Source organism: Rhea pennata, chromosome 9 (genome assembly GCF_028389875.1).
Source record: "Rhea pennata isolate bPtePen1 chromosome 9, bPtePen1.pri, whole genome shotgun sequence".
In the NCBI taxonomy this organism is placed as follows: domain Eukaryota; kingdom Metazoa; phylum Chordata; class Aves; order Rheiformes; family Rheidae; genus Rhea; species Rhea pennata.
Genome location: NC_084671.1, coordinates 12,814,075 through 12,840,848, shown reverse-complemented (window position 1 = coordinate 12,840,848; position 26,774 = coordinate 12,814,075). Strand labels below are relative to the sequence as shown.

Genomic DNA, 26,774 nt, shown 5'->3' with positions numbered 1-26,774 from the left:
CTAAATAGTCTAAATATCTATTTGGTGTACATCAACATTTTCTTACGGACTCCACTGGAATCTCACCAATCTACACCTGTTACAGCTATGTGCAAATTCTGTACCTTTCACTACTTTCTAATCTAAGTCATATCAAGCACTTTCAGAGCTGAGGGTTTATTACTCCTACCTGCTTGGTAAGGAAAGGGGGTGGGGGAGAAAAACAGTTTATTACCTCATGTTGCCAGTAGATAATATTTCAAGGGCTTTTTTATTTATTGCTCTCACTATTCTGCCTGCAGAAATCCTGAGTATCTTTGCCTTCAAAACTTCCCACTGTCAAGAAATCTAGAACTCAGGGAAAATCAGGTCTATGCTTCTAGTAAAGGAAATAGCAAAGAGGATAGACTTTTTTTTTAATGTGTCAGAAGCTTTTACTATTTCTCTGTCAGCACTCAAGAGCTAGCAAGTAGCTATGTGATGATGCGAGTCCAGGTGGCCCAAGGCAGTGATGGGCATGCTGCCTCTTTGCCTGGGCTTTGATATCTTCAACCTCCACCGGAGCCAAAGCCAGACCCTGGAACACCTATCACACTTTAGGAAGGATCCCACAAAGCCTCTGCATCGTCCTAGAGCACATTAGAGACGGCCGTCAGCAGAAGTGATGGAGGCCAGACAGGGCGCATGCTTGGACAGAGAAGCCAGGCAGACCAGTCTGACTTCCTAGTACAAGTCAGCTTAAATTGATGAGGTCGGGACACCTGTTAAAGTGGATGGACACCACTCACCGTACCATGTTATTGTCACTTGAGAGGAAAATCAAACAGCCCACAGAGCTGTGTGGGAACTCATTTCCATGTGGTTTCAGCGACAAGTGATTTTTAAACAGTGACACACAAGAGGTCAATCTCCGGAATTGCTTTGAACCACAATCAAAAACAGCGTGTTTTGTATCTCTAATCTGAATAAGAGGAGGAACATCTTTTCTGGTGAATCAAAAAAAGGTCCATAAACATACAGATGAGAAGTTTACACGCAATCTCTTATTTGATCTTGGGAGAACCCGGAAGGAAAGATCCAAGTGTAATAATTCCACATAAATATACAGCTAACAAACTTATCATGTAACTACTTGTCACAGGGACGTAAACTTCCTCCTGCCCTGCAGGGTGAATTCCAATAAGTAACACGAAGTCTCTGTAAATAAGACGGTCTCTCCCTTTGAGGCTGATGGGATTTCTAAGACCCCAAAAGCGTATTTTCAAGCCAGGTGGGAGTTCTCTATTTTCAGCTTTCAAGAAGCCATGTGGATAGAGAACACTGGGCAAAACTATTTTCTGTATTCCCCATAGTTTTTCTCTTGTTTTGAAACAAAGATGTGGTTTACAGTCTTGTCAGCTCACTGAGTCAAACTTTACACAATGGAAAAGCCAACTGGTTTCAAAATCTTGGCCTGCCTCCTGAAGGCTGGCCCATATCATCTGCAGAATCCAGGCCCACGCTTGCCTTGCATTCATACTGTTTGCACTCAAGTTTACATTTATTTTACGGGCTTTAAGCAAGTGTGAGACATGGAGATGACAGGAAGGAGAGGCAAGAACATGATTTCCCATTGCCCTCAGCAACAGGGATCCAACCACCTCTTAAGTGTAATACTTATGCTCTGGGCACTTGGTCCTTCACCAGACACCGCACAGACAAATCTCAGGAGGTGTCACAGAGCTGATGTCAGGTAGACACGTCAGCCTGTGCAGGGCTCCAAGGTACCCTAACGTCTCCTTAAGCCTCGTGAAGCAGCGTGGACCTCTGCATCTGAGCTACAGCCATTCAGCAACTCCAGATGCATCCGGCACATGAACACTCCCAACCTGCCCCCACTGACACAGTAAACCTACACGTCACATTTTAGCAAGGGTCCCAGACCATGTTAAGTTAATGGAGCTGAAAACACAGCTTTGCACCCTCTCAGGGAATCTTGCAAATGTCCGAATCTCCTACCTTTTGCAGAGCAGGCGGCTGTGGAGCCAACACAGGGTCAGTGATGTAGGTCTTCTTCGTGCCAGGTGGCTGGTACAAGGCAGGAGGAGCCTGACCAATGGTGTTGCTGGCAGGATACGCTGGCTCGGGCTTCCAGGCGTTTTGGGGCACATAGGGTGGCTCTGAGCCGTTCCTCCCTCCGTATCCCACGTAGTACGGGTCCTGGTAGCGGCCCGGAGGAGGCGCATAGCCGTAGCTGGGCTCCAGGGGCCGCGTGGGCTGCGGGGCGTAGCCGTAGTCAGGCCCGCGAGGCTGCGGAGGAGCGTACTGCGGCGTCGCTCCTGGCTGGCGTGCCGGCGGAGGGCCGTAGGGGTGGCTCGGCCCAAGGCTGCCGTAGGGAGCGGGCTGCGGCCCTGGCGGCTGGTAGTGAGGGCTAGGCTGGGCCGTTTTCACCTGGACGTTGAAGGCCGGGCGGCTGGGGGTGGAGGCAGTGGTGTACGACGCGGGAACCGGCTGCGGCTGGGGCTTCAGGGTGCCGACGGGAGTGACCGGGATCGGAGCCGGCTGCCCAGGACCCTTGGCACTGGATTTCTTGGTGGCAGTGAGGGGAGGCTGGTTGGGAATAATCATCCGCTTGTGGCCAGTGACAGGCGTTGACACCGTCGGGGTGGTGGCAGAAGCACCGCTTGAGGTCCCAGAGCCCTAGGGAGCAAGCAGAGGAGAGAGACCCTCAGTAGCAACAGGAGGAACTAGTCAGATGTCAGAGCAAGCAATTCAGGGTTAAATGGGAAGGGATTTTATAGTAACATCTGCACAGCAACTCAAACTGCTTAGGAAAGCAGGAATGTACCTGAGACCAGATTATAAAATGGTAATGGCAACCTTTTCCTGCTCTGACAGAACAAGGACAACACTACTGCAACTGAACAGAACTGCCATGCACAGTATTTCATCTTTCCTTGGGATTTTTTTCCTTTGCCTTAAAAACAAACAGACAGAAAAGTGATAAACACAAGAAAAAACAAAAACAAAAGGGACTCACTGCAGAATAACTATGGGGAAACTCATACACAAAGCCAGAAAGATTCCTGCGAAAACAAGAGCACTTTGAAAGAGAGAGAAAATGAGATTAGGGTCTCTATGGAGATTTGAAATTCCCTGGATCTCTAGGGCTTGTACAGTACTGCCCTCCAATAATGAAGCTGCTTTAAAAGCACAAGAGGCAAAAAAAAAAATGGATAGCCTGATAGCAGTTTCCAAGTCATAAGCATAAACTTTAATCACAGCAAAACACAGAGGTGTCCCTTTGCCTGGCTCTGCTCTTAAGCACTACTACCAGAAAATCCGGAGAGACCCCTCTGAAGGCAAATATTACACATTTCACGTAAAAAGTAAAAATCAGACCAAGATTCCTGAGACCTTCAAAAGTCAGCTCCCCTCCATGTAGCCACATAACCCTGCACCAGAACCTTGGGAACAGTCATGGTCAGGGAGCCACGAAACAGCTTCAAAGCAAGCACTGCATCTTCCTGGGCTTTGGTGACTAAATGAAGGTTTAGTGTGGTGAGACTGTCCTAAAAGGCATCTTACAGCCTTCTAAAGCTTTTGTTTGCCTTCCTTGCTACTTATTAAACTCTTATGTCCAAAACCACTAGTGTGAAAGGACATTTTTGCTAAATAGCTGAAATAGCCAATGGTGTGAAATAGTTTCTGAAGAATACTGAAGATCATCATTAAATCTTTTCAGAAAATCAGAAAACAGCAAACTTGAATTTCTGGAGTTTAGAATTAGGTACAGCCTCTTGCCTCTTAATTTTCCTTTCTCCTAAAAGTGTACCTGAATTTCGTGCTTTCCTATACAGAGAAGCATTAAGTGCAGACATGCAATTTGACAATATTTCTTTGTTGTTGTATCTTAATATGATGGTTATAGGACGTTATATCTCACACAAACTTTCTATACAGTGCTTGATCACACTCTCAATCCACTTGATAACTTAAGAGTTCACTGCAGCCTGAAGTCAGGCAAGCCCAGCTCTTAGTGACGGTTGTGTTCACCATAAGGCATGCACCTCCTTCCCCACGTGACCAATCTTGTGTATGTCCCAGGAACTCGTGCTTTATGCAGACGCCCTGATCTCCACCTTCTGTCCCATCACCTTCTTGATGGGACCACAAGACATGGAGGAGAGCAGGGAGAGCATGTCAGGGGCAGCCTGTGCACAACCTCTGCCCAGGCCACAGAAATCCTCTGCCTGATCAGCAGGTGGCAGCAATAAATTGCTACCAAACTAACCCAAGCCAGCTGCAGGATGGGGGTTGTAGCCACTCATTTCTCTGGCCCTCCCAAGGTACTGAGCTCACCATCCAAAGTGGGAGAAAGTCTGATCCACCACCACTAACTGGCAACTGCTACACATCAAGAAAGGGACGTAAGAGCAAAACAGTCAATTTCTCATCCACAGCCCAAGGTCTACCAAGAGAATAAGGACGCTCTGGTGCCCAGTTAGTAGATCTACCCTAGTGCCACGTGCAAAGACACTTTTGCTGATGCACTAGTAAATAACTTGCTCCTGCAACCATGCCTTCAGGGCAAACCTCTCAGGAGGAGTCACTATAAATGAGCACATTAAAAGGCAAATAAGAGCATTAACTTGCTTCTAGAGGTGTAAAAGGTGTGTATACAGCGGTGGGGAATAACAAGGCAACAAACTTCTGCTGGAGAAAAAATGTCTGAATGCATTCAAACTTTCCAAAAAGATCCATGGCAAGACAATATGAAGATGGAATAAAGAGATTCAGAAACTGAGCACAAGGAAGAGCTGAAGCATGTCTTAGCTGAACTGCAAGGACAGAGACAACTCAAGGGTCTGTAGCCCTCCATTAATATCGCCTTACTTTTGTATTTCTGAAATACCTGACAAGGAGCAGACATTCCTCTATCCTTGCTGTAGAGCACAGCTGCACCAGTGCTCATTACTAGCAAGAAACTTTGCTTGCTATTGGAATCATTCTCCCAGGTCAGCTTGGCATTTATGTCCAAGAGTGCTAGAAGCTCTCCTATTTCCTCACCTATTTTGTTCTTGTAAATGACAGTAGTTTGTCCACTTACTATAATGGGATGAAAGGGCTGCAGCACGGCACCGCATAATTATCATCAGGAAAGCTTTTATTATTATTATTATTATTATTATTATTGATATGTGAAGAGGGAGGAGATAGATAATGTTTAAATGACAACGGCATGGAGGGGGAGGGGTGCAGAAAGTCCAAAACAAAACAAGAAACAAAAAAATGAGCTGTATTCATCAGATCCCGTGTTTCTGAGTACAGACCCTGGAAGCAGATGATGACAGACTGCTGGTAAAGCTCTTGCGATAGAAGTTTGCACCACAAGAAGCAGGGGATTTTAACCTGGCATACAAACATCCACATAACATTTCACTTAATGTACTGATGCCAGCCTCTGCAAGGACCGGAATACATCTTAGGAACGAATGGTATAGCCTCTTCCTCCAAATACATCACTATCTATTGACTGGCCTCTGAAAGGCCCTGAGCAGCTCTCACCTTCAGCACTGCAAAGAGGATGATGCGAGTCTCCTCTCCAGCACTGGAGCCTTGGGAAGAAAAGTAGGGGGCCCGAGACCTTGCTGTGCCATCAACTTCACAGCAAAAGCTTGAGCTAGCAAGTGACGGCTGCATTGTGGCATTCAAACCACAGCGTGCCTTGAGGAGGAAGTTTGCATCAGTAGGAGTCCCCAGAGGCATTCTGTGTGACTCATTCTGAATTCCTCTGAGGGTGCTGGGGAAGTGTGTGACGAAAGATGGGGTTAGGGGGAGGAGGAGGTTGTAATGCTAGTTAACATGGTGCAGCAGAGAAATGGGACACTAATCTAACACTACTGGGGCACTGATGATTTACGAGGACACAAAAAGGAGCACTGGCCATAGCTCCTGAGCAAGGGCACAGGAAAGGTATCCATAAATCCTCTGCCCTTTCACTTGGGAGAGGGAGGTGGCCACAATACAAACGTATGTATGTCCAGCCATGCACTGAAGATATCACCTTAGTCGTAAACCTCTACATTATTCATGGATTAAAATAAGATTTTATAAACATACATGAACTATGGATAGTCTAAGATGCCTGCTCTGAGGACAAACATGCAGAAGAAGGATGAGAAAATGTTACTTGGATATTATGGGGAAGAGTGATTTAAACAAATGTTGGGAAGGCACTTGGAGGATAGCAGGAATGGATGTGACTATAAAGATGCCAGGTGTATGGAGAGGGAGTACTGAACATAAGGCTGGAAAGGGCTACCTGTATCGCTGGGTACAGTCCTAGCAAAACAGATGATTGTCACAAACGTTTCATCCAAAAGAGTCCACCGAAAATCTACTAGTGCAATGAAGTGGACTCCACCAAAAGTACACTGAAGTGACAACCTAGAACATGAAAACAAGGAAAAAGAGGAGAAAGAAAAAGGAGAAAGACAAAGGGTGGACTCATGGGAGTTCAGACATCCCCTCCTCCAGCAGCTCCTGGACAGCTCATTTCCAAACCATATTGCATTTGCAAGGGACTATCACAGCCAAACACACACTCTGACATCCTCTAAGGGCTGTTTTCAAAGGAAGACAGGCTTTCCTCTGTTCGCCATGCACTAGATGAAACTGTTTGACACACTTTGCAAGTGCAAATTAGAACCACGCTACTTACCATCAACCCCTTCCTGCAAATTCATATTTGCAAAGAGAGAGTAAACTAGAAACCCCAGGTGCTGATAACAGAGTTGTTAAGAGAAACTAGAGTAGGAAGGAGTTAAATTCAGAACCTCATCTACCACAAGCATTATAATACAAAATCTTTTTTTTTTTTTTTTTTTTTTAATGGGGAAAACACAAGAGCCTTGTTTAAACACAGATGGAAGTACCTAAATGTACTGCCTCTTCTACAAATGAATTATCCAGCAGTTCAAATAGAGGTGAACTAATACTGACAAAATCAAGTAAAACTCAGTCAATGTGGGAGGAAAGAAAAGCCAAAACATTTCTCCTAAAAAAAAAAAAAAAAAAAAGTTATGATGCATTAAGAGGAATGATTTTATTTGGTAACTCCTGCCCTAGCTCCTTAAATTTAGTGAAAGTTTATAAACACTTGCAGGAGGTTCTTGTAACAACCACTATCATGTGAAATCTATGCTGTTGCAATAAAGGATTCATGTTGCCCTACGGATCTGATTTTCAAAGCTGTATATCTGGATTCAAAACTACCCTGGTGGGAAAACGCAAAATTCGGAGCATCTGTATGATTATTCATGCTGCAGAAATTATTTATGTACATTTTAAATTAAATTCAATATATACCCACAAATAGAAAGGCATATAATAGGTTTTAACAGATCCATGACGATCTACAGAAATTAGCCTGTAAGTCTATACTATTTGTCAAGGTTAAATATTTCCAAGAAGAGTACAGAATAACTGTATTCTACTTCACAGGAACATGATTTTATATGATCAGCTGGAACCCTTATGAAAAGGGCTTCATTCCCTTTTTATTTTGTGTATTTGTAGAGTATTTTCTATAGAATCTTTTCAGATATTCAGTTTCACAGACTGGATCGAAAATGCCTACACAAAGTTTATCATATTCTATTCAATTCTCCAGGCATTTTTTCATAAAAGTACAGATGAATAGCTTTAGCCCTTTAGCTGTCAAATTATCACATATAAAGATACATGACTCCAGCTCAGTGGTTTTCAACCTTTATGCTCTGCAGCCCCAAAATGTTTTTTCAGGAGAGACAAGCTCCTTTACTGAGAGTTAATCTACTGACAATAAATATGTTTCTTTAAGTCAGCTTTCACAGAATTCTTCTGAGTCACATTAGGAGTGATCCATGGACCCCCAAGGGTTTGCAGAGCAGAGGTTGAGAACCACTGCTCCACCTGGGGCTGCCTTTTCAAGCAGTTCAGTGTCCCAATTTGCTCCATGAGAGGAATGAAATGACACTTCCTCCTTGAGAAGCACAGATGTAGCAACTACTGGCAGGCTGAGCCCAGGATACGGCATTCCCAGGAGGCTGCCAGTTACCAGTGCTCAGGGAGCATCTCTTCTCCTAGCTCAGCTCCTCTCCTGCAAGGCCCATGGGCACAACCGGCTGGACAGAGACATGCCGCGGCCAACCCAGGCAGGCACCATGACCAGCCTCAAGCCCCTGCTGAAATCTGCTGAGTGTCCCCACTAGGGTGGTGGTGGGAGGCTTGGGTGGCAAAGGCAACGAAGGGCAGACAAAGTTGGCTTCTCCTGATGCCTCAGACCAATATTCACCTCAGCTTGCTGTAAATGTGTAAAGCTCACTCTGGCATCAGGAGAGGAATGCACCTCCACAGGGTCATTTATCCCGCTTTAATATTGAAACCTAAAAGAAGGGAGATGATTCATCAGCTGGAGGAACCTACTTCCCCCCACTGACTGCAGAAGGAGCATTCAGACAGCTAAGATAAGTCACCGAATATTTAGACAGCACAAGTTAGATGAGATGAATTCTGCAATAAGCAGGTAATTTTGACACAACTTTCAGAAGCACAGATACCACCTCCCTGCATTAAGGGCACTGCTGCTCTAGCTGAGATAGCACCTCACACCATGTGGTAGTCTGCACACCAGCCACTCGGCGACCAGCCAGACCCCACCATGCTGCGTGCACCAGGCTGAGAAGTTGCAAAAGCATTTCCAGTGATTAGAGTGGGATGAGGTGGGCTGCTCTCTCTCACACCTCAGCAGTGGTTCCTACTAAAACTACGAGCTGCTGCCCTGCTGAGAGGGGTGGCCAAGCTATGCCTTACTCCTGCCTGAGGTGGCAGATTTCAGCTTCCCCCAGCTTGGGAAGGATAACCCTAGAGATGTAGCTCTGCATTAAAACCTGGGTCTTTAGGTACCCGAAAACATGAACAAGCATTTGATAGGGTTTCCGATGTGCTTACACATCTAACTCCTGCTGACTTCAAATTCTGTACTTGAACAAGCTAGTGCTAATGTATGGCTGGGTTCCCCTGAGCACAATTCTTTTTGTGTCTGAAATAGCATCTAGGTGAAAAAGAGGACTTGCAGATGCCTGGAGTATCAGCAGAGCCCCAGGTGGGTTGCTGCATGTCCAGAGATGCCAAGCACATCCACGGCACACATACAGCACCCAGTGCACTCCCAGTGTACAGGGCTTCCTGGCCTTCTTGATAATGTCCAAACAGCAGACCAGGCACACAGAGAACACAGCAGCTCACTTTGAACTGCTGCTATGTGATGCACACAGCTCAGCTGCTGGTATAGAGTTCTTTAGCTGTTAAAATACCTTTAAAATTTGGTCCAAAATCTTGAAGTCTGGTCTAAAACTTTCAATTCCTCAGCCCAAACGCCTTTATAATCAGATGAAACTTTTCTTTCCAGTCCCATCAATCTCTGTTTTCCTATTTACAGCTGAGACGTGCAAGCATCATGGGGGCATGGGATGTGCACAGATCAGCAGCCATACTCATACTTTCCAGCTGTGTTTATTTGTGTTTCAGCTTGTTGGCTTGATCTCCAGAAACTATCAAGGTATTTGATTGGATTGCTCCTAGGCATTATACCAAAAGAAAAAGAGGAGAAACCTAATAAAGTGTCCCATCTCTGGTTCTCAAATGAAGAAAATACCTTACAGATGCCATGAAGCGTTACAAGAACACAACTGCTTCTGAGCTTTGATCTCTTTCTCAGCTGCTACTAAAGGTGGAAAAGGAGTCAACATAATTGTTAATGTTTCTGTTCACAAGCTCTTTTGCAATCCCTGTGATGGTCCAGCTTGAAATACAAGGGAGATCAGAGTACATGAAAGAAAAGGTGATAACAAGTCGACCTCCAATATTTTATCATGCAAAACAGCTTTTCACAACTGATGCGTGAGGTTATAGAGACATATCTTGGTTCAGCTTTCAGTACGGGTGTAAAGTGCTTTAGTGAAGCTGGGTTTCCACTTTCCAGCACTCCATTAATTCCAAGAGCTTAAGCACATTTGAAAGGCTTGGTATCCAAAACAGGATTGTATTTTGGATAGGGAAGAATTTAGCTTGTCTTTTTTGGTTTCATATTTACTTTTTATCTGTTTACTCCAAAACGATCACTATGATGAGCTTTTTTATTTGATATTTCATTTCTGATGTGTGATCACCTGGTATTTATGAGAAGGACTACCAAGAGACCAGTTTTAAAAGATGTACAAATAATTGACCTAAATAATTCTAGCCTTGCTGGTCAGTCAAGGACCATAATGTTATCCTAATTCACTGAAGGGTTAATCACAATTAAAACTCTCCTGTTTAGCAATTCCACTTAAACAGTGCTTTTGCAGTAGCCACTTCAACTGCAAGGACATACAACAGTAGCGTGAGAAACACTTTTATCAAAAAGCTACAGAAGATGTTGGCCATGAGAAGTTAAATGTTTTCTGAATTAATATTGGGATATTTCATTAATTTCCCACTCTCATCACTAAAACGACAAATTCAAGCCAATCTGGACCTCAGAAACATGTAATAGCAGCCCCCTGCACTGGCTGAATCAGTGGCTCATTGCTCAATGATAAATTATGTGAAGTGCACAACAGCCCTTCGGTTACATCAACATGCAAAATTACCGAACACACTCCTGAAACCGAAGACCACAAAAAGAGTAAAGCAGGACGATGTGAGCATAAGCCAGCATGTGTCTGGGACAGAGAAACTGAACTCATTAACATAGACTTCTCCAAGGCCTGGCAACACAAGAATGCCCGAAGTATTTCTGTTCAGCAAACCAGGCATTTCTAATAGGCTGAATGATGTTCCTTTCTTAACTCAGGCAAAAGATTGTATTGCCTGACAAAAGGGAAAGCCCCGACCCCCCTTATAAATAACAGTTTTGGGTAAGCAAAGTATTTTTATGACTTTTGCTATTACTAAGCTAGTGAAGCTTAAAGTATCATAATTACAGCATCCACAGCCTTAAAAAATTTTTGTTATTCCTTTTATAAACTGATATTTGTAATAGAAAAGAAGCTTACATGCATGATAAATCTGGTCAGGCTGAAGAATTATACATATGATGCAGCTATCCCTGGAGGCTGTGAAATAATTTATCAAAAATAGTTTAAAAGAGTATAATGGAAGATGTAGAGTGACAGGAAGGGATGTGCACGTGAGTGACCGACAGAATGAAATGCATGCATTCACGAAGTCTTACAGAGAAGTCTTCTACAATTTCCATAGAAAAGTTAGCATTTTCTACCGTGTGTTGAACGACAAATTTAAAGAAGAGTCCAAAAACTCTACAGAAGGTTCTCATTTCCTACTTAACTGCAAAGAAGTTTTAGAGTGTTTATAGACTATGCAAGCTTTCTTCCTTTATTAATTCTAGAGAACATTAAAAGAGTTGCATATGCACACACAAAATAATATGAAATACATATGCACCCATACACGACTTAGGTTTGTTTTGCATTACTTGCTATTTGTTTACAATTCCATTTATTTGTTGCATTGCTTATATTTATAATCTATTTATCTTTTCAAATTCCAGAAATCTATTAAACCAGATTTAAAAAATTATTCCACCACAGGGCATAAACATTTTCAAATGTTAGTATTGTCTTTTTATTTCCTGTGAAAACCAGGAAATTCTTCTCTTCCCCACATTTTAAAGCCTGTGCAAATAGTCGTACAGAACAGCAGAAGCCTCAGTGAACAATTCTGTGTTCATACAACATCTGCTTTCTTATGGTTCATTTGAGGTCCAGAACCCACCATCATCTGCCAATATTTTTAGTGGGCTACAAAATGATTTGAATCAGTAATTTGCGTGGTTAGCGGAATAGAAAAACCTCACCAAAAAAATAACAGCTCAGCCAAAAAAGCCATGAAAGACTCACAGATTATCATAGGGAGCTTATTTTTCTATTGGGTCCAAGGCTGAAGAGCTCTAACAAGAGGTCAAATTTAACAGGTTTCCCAGATGCTTCCTCCTGCCAGGGAGTGGAATGTTCCTTCATTTATCCATTCGCCCAGGCTATCGCTGCTGCCCAAAATACCTTACTATTTCCACAGTGTCACAGATTCCAAGTAAGATATTCAGAAATATATCTTATTGGAAAGGTTTTGTATCACCTGCTGTGTTTTTTTTTTAATTATTATGCATGCATATAAATACATACACAGATACAGAATTTACCCACTGCAACGTGTCTAGTCAAAACACCAGGACAGTACTTCACAAATCAGGAAAGTGAAAGAGATTATTAATTTATAGCACAAGAAAAATGCCATCTGTGGAGCGGAAATACTGAAGTAAAAAACAATACAGAAAGTTAGATTGTGTATTTTTAAATTAAGATACTAACTCAGAATAATCACTATTTCTTCACTATTTTCTTATCTTCACAAAGAACATTTAATTACATTAAGCATATGGCTAGTAACGAATTTACTTAAAAGACACATTATAGTGATAAAAAAATAGAATCTGTGCTGGCATTTTCCATACTCAATATCATAACAATATCACCCAAAGAAGCCTGTGAAAAGCAATGTCAAATTCATTGCCTCACTAGGCTTCATTCTGTTATAAATGGCATTATAAATTAATCCAGTTTTCCTAAATATGCCTTGAGGAAACAAAACCACAAATAGCCATTGTAAGTTTTAACATCAAAAAAACACCAAAAAACAAAGAACAAAAAGATCTCCCCTGTGTTTTTAACCAGAACACAAGAGCAGTGTTTTTTTAACAACTCATATTGCCGAATAGGTTGCATACTTATTCCAAAAATGCCAACTTTTTTCAAAGCAACTTAATCCCACATACTTGTTTAATATTAGACTTTCTTATACGCCACACTCCTCTCAGCTCAGTAGTCTGAGGAAAAAGGTTGTTAAACTTCATTGCTGACGACCTAAAGAGCCTATGATTTATAATTTTCCTCATTTACACTGTTCTTAGATCAAAATAACATCTCAAAACATATGTTTCATGACTGCAGATTGGGTTAAACTTGTCACAGTTACAGCTAAGAACCAGAATATTCTTTAATACCTACTTCTGCATGAGTTAAACTTCTAAAAAGTGCATGGTATCAAGCCAGAATCTGATCTCAGTTACACCCGTGCCAGTTTAAGCAAGGCTGTTGACTTCAATAGATTTACTTCAAATACACTGGCTGTGGCAGATCAGGATTTGGCCAACTACTGCCTGTGAATCTGGAGGGCTTTTCCCCCTGCTGAAACACACTGGAGGTTTCTGCGCAAACCGTAATGAATCTCAGAGATGCAGCCTCCTCTAGGTAACAATCGTCTTTCTCCGCTTAAAAACGAACACGTAAGGAGAACTTTGCAATTCATGCTGCGGTAACCTGAACGAAAGCAAAAGGAATTTAAAATCTGGGCTAAATATAGTCTGTGCTGGACTAATGATGCAGCACCTCTGAGAAGCCAGCCCAGCGTGTAAGAGCATCGGCCGGTCAGCCTCTTAGGTCTGCTCTGCACCCCGACCTGGGCACCAGTGCGCAAACATTCTTGTGCTAGGAATTAAAACCGGGCTTGCTAATTCAAAACAAACAGACATATCCTCCTTTCTCTTCACATCTTTGCTTGTGGTGGATGTGTTAATGCATACTGATGGCTACTGGGATTTATAGCCTAACTGATTTTGACGTTTTTTACTTTAAAATTTGAAGCAGTGTCTTTCTAGCCCTGGGGCAGAAGTGCTAAATACTAAAAACTTTGAGACTAGGGAGTATTAATTTAGTCCTTCTGAGCAGCTTGGCTTCAACGGTTTTCTAACAAGGGATCAACACTACCCAAAACTCAGCAGTGGATGCCCCAGAACTGCAAGGAATTTTGGATCCAAACTGCAGTTTTGTGGCTTTGGTTCTTGTTTGTTGCAGGTCAAATGAAGCTCCAGATCTGAACTCAAGGAGAGTGCGGAGAATTCAGGTCTGGATCTCAATTTTAGGTGGGATTAATGTATCCTTCATTCTTGGCTTGCACTGCATTTTTCTGGTGGTTCATTACATTTTTGTGTTTTAAGAAAAAATTATGCACAGACCAAGCATCCTGGCATCGCAGATCATCAATAAATCTCTTTTTCCATAACAAGCCACAAGAATTCACTGCAGGACGCAATTATTGAAACACAAAGCAACGACATTCTATAGCTTTCAGAAACATAATTCGAACCTTTGTGGACTCTCTGAATTCTCTAAATGAGTCACTGGCCTCTCAATGGAATTGTCAAAACTTAGGTTAAGCCAGGTTTATTCCCTCCCACTTTAATTTAGAAGTCCAGCTGCAGCATGTGGCTTTCCAGTGAACAGATCTAACTGCAGAACCCATTCGCCCTGAACAGGAAATCTCACGGAGCCGAAAGCTCACCTTCTCCTAAAAGCTAGAGATAAGCCACATCAAATGGAAAAAAACGTGATTTCCAAAGCCTCAAGGGGCATGTGATGTAAAAATCAATAGTCCACTTACATGGCACAAAGCATTTTTTGTTGAAGGCCATAGGATCACCTGAAGTTATTACAGTTGGGAAAGTGGACAGGGTCAGCTATAAGAAAGCCATGTACCGGGGGAAAGAGGAGAGCAGACACCTAGACAAGAGCAAGAACAAGGCGAACACTGCAAACAACAGTTTTAACCACATGGAAGTGGAAAGCGCATGAGTAGACATGGTGGTCAGGGTTGGATGTCAGGCTTCAGCTCAGGAAGACACGGGAGGACCTTTTCTCCATCCTGCACCACCTCCTCAGTTGAAGGCGAGATGGCACCTCTGCTCCCTCCTCTCCTTAAGGCTACTGGTGACAACCACTGTGTGTGGCATGAGCCCGGCTCCACTTCAGTTAGCCTGCCTGAGCCAGGGACAGGAGTTTGGAGAGGTCTCCCCCTGCTTCATCTTGCCCCTAGCCAGTGCCGACCCTGCATTCTATAATACTCCTTGTTACAAGATAAACTCCATCCTGAAGGTAGCTCAAGCTTTTGCACACTCAGCTCTATCCCTGCTGGAATATCACTTTAAAATATCACAGCCTAGTTTGTTAGAAAAATTTCACTTTCCCAGCTAAGTTTTTCACATCCAGTTTGTCCTCAAGAATGGGTAGAACAAATAAAAATCACTGCAGATCATTCCACTGAATTTTTGATGGTCTACACAAATTTGGCGAAAACTGGTAAAGACTCTTCAACCGTCTAACACCACTGCACCACTATAAACCACTGATACGATGTTTAAGAAGAAAGGTTTCACCTCAGCTGTAATTAGTTCATTTTTTTAATAGTAAAAGTAAAACCTACCAGCAACTTTTAATTAAAAAAAAGAAAGAAAAAGAACATGAAAAAGAAGTCTTTTTTTTTACTACTACTGCAGACTAATATTTAATTGAGGATGTTGAACTTCATTAAAAATAAAAAAGTAGCTTTCAAGGTTGCAGAAGAAAAGCTTGAAACATGGTAACAGCTAAAAAGCCAGAGGGAAAACTAAAAAGAAGCTGAAATAAGTTTTTTAAAGAAAAAATATAAATGATTTTAAACTGATCCCATGACACTTTTAACAACTGGAATTGATAATGCTGAACTCAGCCATATTTCTACTATATTTACTTTTGTACCCAGCAAAGTCCACAGGGCTTTTCCATGAGACAGACAGATACGTAGGCTGACAGATAGACAGACAGACAGATAAAAAAGAAGAAGAGGAAAAATATAATTAGGAAAGGGAACATTTTCTTGCCTGTGCTCTCAGAATGTTCTTTTTTTATTTCAATCTCTACCTTGTTATTTCCTATAAGTAGAAACAGATTTTCTTTCTTTCAAAAACATTCTTAAACAGAAAACCTCCTTTGTCAGTTTCAGCAGCAGATTAATCACTTTTGCAAGCCACAAAAAAAAAAAAAAAAAAAAAAAAAAAAAAGTTTTCTGGAAAGCATAACTGTCTGTAAATGTAAATGACAGAATTACTCTCTCTTATGCTAAAACGCCTACACATTCTCTCACTTCCATGACTCAGCACCAGATAAAAGCAAGCGAGATAATAAGCAGCAAACTTTCCTTTAGAAAAACAACATAAAAGGTTTTTTAAAAAACAACCATTTCCCTCTTCTCCTCCACCCCACTCCACACACCCCCAAAATAAAAAGAAATCCCCATGGTATTGAACTAGATTGCGCCAATGGATTCCCCTCCCACCAGAACCAAATACAAATATCCCGAGGACTTCAGAGAGGAAAGGGACCAGGCTCTTACAGCATCAAAATCAAAACACATGCAAACATGAGAGGCTTTTTCTTTTTTTCTTTTTTTTTTCTCCAAATGAGCAAGAATGGGTCTATTTCAACAAAGAGGAATTTTATTACTGTTCATCCCCTGCCTTGCTCTAATTTGGTAGACAAATGAGTTGAAATTTTGCTCACCTATAATGAAAATTTCCAGGCACTCTAAGGCAGTGCACTCACACCAAAAATCACAGAAACCTGTGGGGAAGGGAGGGGAATTTCACTGGGACTTTCCCTCCTGCAGCGTGGTTGTTGTTTGACTTGGGCGAGGAGCTCGTTAGAACCAAGGTAACTTCTCCTTCAGAAAACCAAGTCAGTGGCAAACTGACCCAAATATAATTCTTTTTCTTTTTCTTCTTCTTCTTTTTTTTTTTTCTTTTTTCTTTTTTCTTTTTCTTTTTTTTTTTTTGTGGACGGTTCTTTGGAAAAAAGGCAGAAAGGGAGGGGCTCAGCCATCAGCTAGGCTCTCATGATGCATATGGAATAAGCAGGAACCATCTTGACATGGTAATATTGATAACCTGCTTGCAAATGCTGCTAGAAAAGAGGCAACCAGCTCCTCTCCATGCTGTCTCATTAGCTGCAGTACAGAGGTTAAGTAAAGAAGGGGTGGTAGTTAGGAGGGGATTGATTATTTATTAGGTGGAGATGTTGTGGAACTGATGAAGACAAGGGTAACTTCACAAATCCCAGAACAGTCAAGAGGCCCCATTGTTCAGTGATGGACATTTCTGCTAATAGCTTCCATCCTCTAATGTGGTGAGTGGGTCACCGTAAGCTCCCTCCATCAGAAGCTGAAAATTATCTAGTAAATAAAGCAGCAAAATGACATTCACGACCGTCACCTTTGAGGGAAGCGCAGTCCAGCAGAGTTGCACCAAGGAGCAACGCAGCCCCTTGCCTGAACTAGCAGTCAGGGCATTTTGCTGCTGCTAGTTTTTAAATTTTTCATGCTGGAAATTGTGAATTAATGGTGCTAGCCATTAAAGTTTAAATTTAAAGGAAAGCTTCAGGGTAAGACTTTTCCAAGACAGCAACCCTGTTAGGAAGCTTAATCTCTCTGCTGTTAAGAATAACGCAGAGTACAAATACAACCAGCTTGTGCAACAGCATCAAAGACTATCAGTGTGGGACTTATAAACAGAGGACTGTTCTGAACCGAGCCACCAGCAGAATCAAACCCAACAAAATACCTTAAGTAATAAATTGCACCTGCTCCAGCAGGAGACTGGTGAGCAGAGCCAGCATCACAGCGTGGAGCCGGCAGGACCGTGGCTGGTACACATGTGCATCCCACACGGATCAGAGGCCCAGGAGGAGCCTGGGAGCAGATCAGAAGAGCGTGCTCTTCTCTGGCTCCTTCCCAACCTGCTGGTGAGAAAGCGCCGAGCCAATGGAGCAAACGGAGTCGAGATTCCAGTCCAGTCAGCGAGAAAGCTCTTGGTCATACGGAGGAAGCATTTCCTCTGACAGATTCAGTGATTCGATCTTTGTAGAAGCATATCTTCAAATCTTGGAAAATAGAAAGTGCCACAACCGAGGAACAACCCTGATGAAGGGCTGAGACAGGCGAGTGGTTTTACAGACATAGACTCTGCAGTCACTGGACTGCACCATCCCATTACATGACCCAGGCAGACGCGCTACCTCAGGCAGTGAGAAGAGGAGCCAAAATCTCCTTCCCTCCTCTTCCCTGTACCCCGTACATCTGCATGCCGGGATGCTGACGCAGACACAGAGCAATCCCAGAGCACCAGCTGCTCCGTGTTCCCACAGGGAGAAGCAGAAGTCATCTTCCCCACAACACTGAACACCTGACACACAGGGTGGCCGGTGTGGTTGCAGGCATGGGGAGGTGGCCTGGTCTCACGCACCAACTTGCTATCTCCTCCTACTCACTTTATTCCCTAGCAGCTGCATTTCCTTGGAAAAGTCCAGTAACCACTAGTCAGGAATTTGCAGGCCCAGAAAACCACAGCACTGGCCCATTCACATTCATATCTTGAACTCATGCTGTTTATTTTACGAATGAGAGATCTCCAAGTCCAAATCCAACTTAACGCAGGTGTAGCTCCAGTGGTTTCTGTGGAGCCACATCTGCTTATACTCCAGGGCAAACACCAAACTATTTATTGCTACTTAAAATTTATTACATTTTAGTCTACCATCTCCAAACTGCTTTGGTACAAAGATTCCTTTTAAATCCTTCCACGCTGAGTGGATAAATCAAATCTGACAATTAAAATGGTAAATTGTTCAGAACCTGCAGAGTTTCCACCTGAGGATCTCCAAATACTTTTGGAACTTAAACACACTTAATCACTTACATGCCTCTTGCAAAAAGGAAGAAAGTGTTGTTTTTAATTCTCTTTTTACAGATGAAAAAAACTGAAGTACTAAGAGCCCAAAATGGCCCGCTAGGAAGCAGCTTGCCCCAAAGACTGCTTATCCAGTAAATCAAAAGCAGGACTGGGAAGAGAAACCAAGAGTTTCAGCAACACTCAGTCCTCTTGTTCTCACCACTTCATCAAACAACAGGCACTGCTATGTGATCATACAGTTGTCAGTGTTTTCCCTCAAGGGGCTGGACAGAAGATGCTGAAAGCATTCGATCCACATGGTATTAAATACTAGCACTGAACATTATTGTTCCATGATGAAAATTCAGACATAAATAACTGGCTTGTTTCAAATGAGTAAAAGGATGTCTGTGTTTGCAGGAAATGCACGAGAGGCAGCGAAGAACCAGGGTGTTCCTTTTCTTTTATTATTACCCTCTTTATTTCTTTTTTAGTGGTGTCTGGAAATAAACCATCAGACAGAGGAGCTGCTCCCGATGCTGCTGTGGCAGATGGCAAGCAAGACTCGCGACTCGGGCTCTAATTCGGCAGGGCTGCGTGGGGAATTCTGCAGCGGGAAAGCAGCGGCGCGCAATGTGCAGGCTGTCGTCTGCATTCGCATAAATCGCTGTCTGTTGCTAGCAGCACAAGTTGTTCTGAAAACAAGAGTCAATCATCTGTAGCCTTATTTCTGTACATTTCCTGCAGGGGTCTCATGAAATAAATGAGAATAAATGTAAGGGCGAGAGTTCCTATTAGGAGCAGCCTCGTCAGCATCACCCAGCCAAGCATTTACGTCATCAGCATGCTAATTTAATCAGACCTGAGCAGTGATGCTATAAATGGATTACCATCCCAGCTAGTGTGGTTACCGAGGTAACTCAGCCCTTTGTGCCACAGATACAATCGGCTTAATGATAATAAAAACCTCAGCACAAATGAAACAGAAGGAAAAGCCTGACAGGGCTGACGCATACACGACCCCTTCTCTCCTCTTCCCCCCGCCTTCCCCAACCTCAGCCGCTTACTGCAATAAAATTAAGTGCTGCTGTGATCTGTATGCACAGCATTCCCATAGGGAACACGCAAGTAAATAAAACTTGCGGAAATAATTAATACGGGCCAATGACTAATGCCGTCAGCACTACTTAGTCATTCCACAAGCCCTGAATGAGAGAGGGACACACAGACAGAAATGCCGCACAGGTAGACTCCAAAGAGCCTGCACAGGACTTCAGAGAAGCAGTTGCTCATCCCCATGCAGTCCTAATTATACCAACCTGATGCTTGGGCCAAGAGCTGGACTGCACACAGTGAGTTTAGTCGCTGCTCAGCCCTGCCAGGAGGAGGACATTTCAGCACCATCTCCTGGGCATCCAAAACAGGGAGGCCACCAGAGAGCGGGCAGCCCAAAAGCAGGGAGAAACCCGATTACAACATTGTTAATATAGATGTAGAGGGATTTGGCCCTTTGCAGGGAAGGGACAGAAGGGGATCTTGTATACAGACAGCTCCACAAAACCAGCAGCCATCTCACTTCCTGGCTTAGCCTTGGAAAGGACACCTGCAAAACATTAACCTTGATGGACTAAAAGGGACCAATTTCACTGCCTTAAAGCATACAGATGATTCTCCGCAACTCTTTTAGCTCTTTGCCCATCTGAGTACAAAGCTCCCTGTGGATGTTGAATGCCACATATTTTCCTACTCAGATGCCAAAGACCAAATTTCCCACGGCTTTCAAGATTGGTTTTTCCTTTCTCTGCATCTAGCATCTCAGCAACTATGAAGTCGATCACCAGCATCTAAGCGCCCAACTGCATGAGTGGCGCAGGAGTTTTACCTTGGGCCCTTTCCTCACCACGTCCTCACCGACTAATGCTTCATCTGAAAGCATCACATGCTGCATTTAAACCATGAGCAGAAGTGCATACAGTAACCTCAGACTCATTGGGCTCCTGTGGGTACTCCTCTAGTCTAGGCAGAGTATACATTATATCACTTGGATGAGGCCAGCAACATCTGATGGATTCACCAGGAGTGCAATGAACTCTCAGTTGCTGTCACGTAAACACACCTCTCAATCTTGTTGCTTTGTAAATCCTAAAACACAGCCCACAAGGTCTGCAGAAAAAAAACATGGAATAAGGAGAGTCTTTCCAACATTTGCAACTGGACAGAAATGGCTTTGCCATGCACAGATTCATCTACATTCACAAAGTTCTTCCTCTGGAAGAGCTCATCTTACTAATTCTTGCTATGAGAAGAAATTGAGACGTTACATTTCCATATGAGCAACCAGGAGGCAACAGGAGACACTATCCCAAGACCCACTTCACAACAGGCATTAAGAAGGCCAAGGATCAGATGAGCCACTTTTCCAGAGTCAAGATACCCAAGCACTTAGGACCAAATACAAGCCCTGGGGGGACTAGCTCTTCCAGAAGAGGAAACCCACTCAGAAGTGGTGGAACACCAGCAAAGCCAGAGCAGCTTCTGTGCACTGTTTTATGTCCCTACAATAAGCAATAATAGCAGATTTGCCTATAGAAAAGACACATTCAGACTCATCTTTTGGGAAATATCACTAAATACTTTCTCACTCCTCCACTAAGCAACAGAGCACCAGTCCTCCTGGGAATTTTATTACATAGTTATAGAGAAATACTTAAATAGCTCCTTTAGGAGACCTTTTAGATCAGATTACAGGAATATATTTTTCCCTGGAAGGGAGAGAATCCTATGCAAATGACATCAAATTGTTAGGAAAAGTTAAGCTCTTGGCTGGAAAAATCTAACCGGCTGAAAGCATGGAGTTGTGGGACCCGATCTAAACATGTGCTTACAGCAGCCGAGCAGGTGAGCTGGGAATAACCCTGGGAAAGCAGGTCAGGGGATAAAAGTCTTTGAACCAAAATATAGACGGCAGAGTGCCGGAATACACAGCTCTGGAAATGGTGCGATTGTTGATGTGAAAAGGAAGTCACCACCTTTGCTTAAACTTAAAAGTCATCATGACAGCTTGAGAGACTGTAACATTTAAGTGATACAACGACAAGCATTGCAGTTTGCAGTGCTTTCTGCATTTGAGTATGAGGGTCGAATGGCAAAGGGAGATCCTGAAATTCAGCATGCTGTAGTTTCTTTATCACTTTGAGCATTTTGTTGTGTTTGTGAGTTTAATCAATGCCAGAGATGACATCAGGAGGAAGATACAATCATGTCAGCATATACTTTGATTTTCTAGGACTCAGGGCAAAGGGATAATAGCGGTGGAGCAGCCTCACAAAAGTGTGGAGGTTGCTTCAATGTGGAGCAGAACACTGAACTGGGGTAGCAAATATCATATATCTGGAACTTCCTTCATGTAATGTTTTACGTTGCTGAGCTGCCTATCTAGTTTGGGATGTCGTATCTATTAAATCTGTGGCGATAGCACTCCACTTTATACAGAGGTGAGTCATGATACAGAATGATCATGACTTTGTCTTTAGCTGTCTAGGTCAGTATAAAGCCAAGGATCCAGTTCAACAATCTCAATTCTCAGACATACTCTAAAAACAAAACTGTGCTACCCTAGGTATATAGCAGCTATTCCCTTACGAAAAGATCATAGCCAACACATGTGTGTCACTAAAAAGGCTCATCTAGGATGGTCACTTAGACAGTTATTTTGCAGACATATTAGAACAACCCAACAGAGCTGGTAAGATGAGACTGGGGCTCTCTGAATCCTCCTGTGGAACAGAAAGGATCTGATTTTCCAGAGATTTAAGGATGAGATAAGGTGAATAGAGGCTGAGGATGCAGGCATGCACATGAGCACACAAGCAGAGTAATAACCCTCCAGGCTGCAAGGAGAGCCATCTCTGCAGAGGTGCCACGCTCGCCTGGGAGATAGCCAGGCAGTAGCACCACAAACCCATTTACATGTACATTTCCATTCAGGAGAGCACTTAGGTGCACACTTAAATTTCAAGTATGTGATTAATTTCCATCAGAGATGATGGAATGTAACGTGTTTGGGTAAAAGCTTTTTAGGTTACAGTTTTGGGGAAGTCTGAAAATTAAAGCACAACACAACATGCATTTCTAAGAAAAGGGGAAGAATTGGCAAGGATGTTGAGTGTTTCCATTAATTTCAATGAATGCTACAGGTGTTCAGCATTCCAGAGAAAGCTTGCCATAATCAAGTGAAAACTGAACCATACATCCTCTCCGTTGACTTCACCGCTTCTGCCTGCCAGGTGGACCCTGAGGTTGTTATAGCAATGCAGTGCAACTGCTGTAATACCCAACTGCAGGTGTACCAGCCACATTAAAAAGAGAATTAGGTTTTCACTAAAGTTTACAGTATACTTCTAACCTCCTTATAGTTAGGTGCTTGTTCTCTTGACTATGAAGTTACATTGGGTATGCCGGGCCTAACGGGTCTTTTTTTTTTCCCTTCCTTTTCTTTTTGTTTTTCCTCCACCCTCACATTCTGCTTACACAATTCAGTGCCATGGAACGATGCCAGAGCATCGACCTCAGGGACCAAAGTTTTCTTTCAGCAGAACAGGTGCCGAACAACCAGTGCCAGCATTGGTTTCCCTGAGATGGCTTCCTTTAGGTCCCCAGGGCATCTCTGGAAAGGACTGCTCTGAGTTTCTCTGGGGATGACTTCTCAACACAGTAGGATTTCTGTCCCTTTGCAAGTTGTAATTGCAGGTGCCAGTTAAACCTATGACCAAAAAGGAAATATTGTAGAATTTGTTCCCAAAAAAGTCACCAGGCTAAATAGGCTAAATAATTATTTCATTATTTCACAGAATGCCAAAGCTCACACTCCGAACCTCTTTGCTGTCCAAAGGCCTTGCCCTTCAGAGATAACACCACAGGAACGACTTGCTCATTTTCAGTATTAACATGACTTTTTCAGTGACCCACAAAGAAAAGCAGCGCAACACACACTTGCCAGTTGTCTTTGCTCCCTATATAGCCTAATACCTTCAAACAGAAGTTTCCTTTCTTTAAGTAAGCCTATTTTCCTATTTCATGTTTGTACAGAATGAAAAAAGAAAAAGCTGGAAAAAACAAACCTGAATTATTTTTTGCAGCTGTTTAGTTTCCTAAAGGCATATTAAATACTTGAAAAACATTAAGATGATGACCATTTTGAACAGGGAAACCAGTGGCTAGAGAGCTTCTGTCTTTGGAACATGTGCTCTGTTTTTCCAGTCCCTCAGACTGCAAAGGAAGCCAGAAAAGGAAACCTTCAGTAATGGCTCATTTCCAAGCCTTTATGGGCCTATCAGCAGCAGGGCACTGAATTATTCTTAGAGAGAAAGCAGGGTATCCTCAGCTGCTCACAGTGCACTGTAGGACAGCTGAGGACTTGCAGGTCTCCGTAACGCATGGGAAGGCCACTGCGGCCGAGTGGTCCTGAGACTGCAGCTCCTTTGTGGAAAGGGAGACTATGCACTCACACATCCTTACCTTTCATAAGCAAATCTTCTTACCACAAGCTTCCCTGCAAAATCAGAGAAAACAGCTCAAAAAGGACCTCGAGAGGTGGTTCAGCTCACTCCTCTCCCTCCCAGTAGGACTGACTGAACTCTTTCTGACAGATGTTTGCTTAATGTGACCTAAAAACCCTCCAGTAACGCTGCTGTTTTTGAGGGTTACCTATTCCTTCTCCAGTAGTTTTATTCTAATAGCTAATCCAAACCTCTACATTTTAATTTCAAGACTTCATACTTTCCAAAGTAGATGTGCAGAACCTTTTACTCCCTTTTCTTTTGCAGTTGGAAGCAGACAGACCCTGAACAATTAGGAGGTGAGAACACCCATAGGGAAGAGGTATTTACATAGACTGGATCACAATGTGTGTATGTTTATATATTTACTACTTATGAAAAAATAATACCATAATCTTTTTTTCTTTTGTAATTAGAATATCCAGTTTGCACTGCTGCGCAATTGCTAAGCAGATTTAAAATGGGGACTTCAGTAGCTATTTTATGGCTAATCAAATGAGTAAATATAATGATCTGCTCCAATTCCCACTCTGATTACACTGTGTAGCTATTTCATTCCCTAAATAAGATCCTTGCACCCAAAAAGAATAGCTTAACGAGCTTAAGAGCAGAATGTTAGGCTCAATTTCTCTGAAGGGTAATGGAGTGGGAGTGTCTGTATAATTTGCTTTGTTGGGCTCCCTCCCTCACTATACAATACTTTCTGTACAAGGCTTTCACTGTCTCTATAGGTCTCCATCTTAAAGCAGCAAAATAATGCAGAGCATGTTAGAGTCATACTGGCTTGCAGAGAGTAGCAGTGCAAGACAGAAAAAGAGCTTGAGAACTTCTAGTTATTTCAACCCAAAAAGGCTCAAGCTTTAACTTATCTTCAGCAGTAAAGCACAAATGTTTGTGTACATATCTTATTCATCTCCAATGTATTGAACTCTTAGATGTTTCTAAAAGTTAAGATCCTCCAGACTAACAAAACTGATCAAATCACAGTATAAATCACAAAAGTACGCTGAACATATTCTTCTCTCCACAGAACTTAAAATTACATTAACATCACACAATCTCTGATATGAAGCATTAACTAACTCACTTGGAAGAGTCTGATGCTGAATTCCCTTATCCAAAATAAAAGTATGTGATGCATTGATTTTTCACTGCAAGAGACAGTTTTTATAAAAACTTGCAAAAACAAGATATTTTGTGCTCGCAGAAGAATTTTCAGCTAAAGATCTGAAAATTTTTGTAAGGTCAGTCAGCCAAGTAGTATACACAATTATTATCTTATCTACCTTACAAATGGGAACTCAATGCCAGAACAGTTCAAAATCTTACTGGAAATACAAGGGACATGCCAGAGACATGGAAGGGAAGAAAACACAACAGCTGCAGTCTGGTTGCAAGGTGGCTACATCAGACTTCTGGTGACAGACAAGATCACCAGCTAAATCTCCTACCGCTTTGCATTCAGAAGCACTGAAGTACCCATAGAGACTGTCCTTAGAAATCACTATGCAAAAATCCAGTCTAAGTGATCAACACCCAGATAAAATGCTTAATTCCGCAAGGACTGAAAGAGACATTCGCAAGAAAAGGACACTAGAAAAGTTACTCGGAAAATAAAGTCAAACAGCAAAGTCACAGACTTCACTAGAAACAAAATCCCCAGAACCATGGGACTCCTTTGCCACAGGATGCTTTAAATTGCAGAAGCTTACATGAGTTCATAAAGCAACAGGATGATTTTACAGGGGGAGATGACCCTGAGGAAGTTGTTGAATGATGAAGACATCATTTCTGATTGAGCAGATCTATGAACTGCAAATTGTTGGATAAAGGGAAAATATTCTGTGGTATTACTACTATATACTTGCTGCACTCTTCCTTGATATTCACTCAGAAGGACACTGTGCCGGAGCAACCATGCCTCTAACACAGGATGAACAATCTTGAATTATTAATTTTACTATTAATACATACCCTGATGCCTGATAGAAAGATACTGAAGTAAAAGGGCTTAAATTTCAACTTCTGATCCAGGCAGGATATTTTTCTAGAACCCAGACTTGCGCTACTTCTGCCTCTGGAAAAGCAGCAGTAAACAAACACAGTGATGATATGAGTTGGGACAAAACATACTTGACTGAGTGCACTCAAGATGTGACTTCCCTCCAGGCTCAGTTGCAGACTATAAGGTGCTATGACATTACAAAAGTATTTATCTGCGTTCAGGAAGCAGGATACTGACACTTCCATCAACGGAGACAATCCAGAGTGGAAGCTGATTCCCTCACAACAGCCAGCATCTAAGATGCTCAAGAAAACTTGGCAGGAAAAGAAGATACTAAAAAATCCTCACAGGAAAGTCTTCTGCTGAACTGAAAATGCAATTTCTTCTGCACGTGAGAAGTCCAATTAATGGAAGGCAAGTCAATAGCATGCGATGGAGCTAGAGTTGGTGTACTGACACATCCACAGAAGACAATGCAACTCCATGCAACTGCTAGTTCTTAGCACAAAGCTTCATTGTCTCCCAGGAAAAGGGAATAGTTCCCTGGTGTTGGGAACAATGTCCCACCTGGAAAACCAGTCAGAGGATATTTAAAGATTTGTGTTCTCTGAAT

General features: G+C 42.6%; 1 protein-coding gene across 10 annotated transcripts in view; it reads right to left on the bottom strand.

Annotated features, from left to right (window-relative positions):
- Nucleotides 1-26,774, bottom strand: part of LPP (LIM domain containing preferred translocation partner in lipoma) — a 354,330-nt gene that overhangs the window by 119,523 nt on the left and 208,033 nt on the right. For all 10 annotated transcript variants that reach the window (XM_062582808.1, XM_062582810.1, XM_062582812.1 and 7 more), the window contains one exon: nt 1,978-2,658. In XM_062582808.1, coding sequence (XP_062438792.1) covers nt 1,978-2,658 — 681 coding nt within the window. The remainder of the gene's footprint in view (nt 1-1,977; nt 2,659-26,774) is intronic.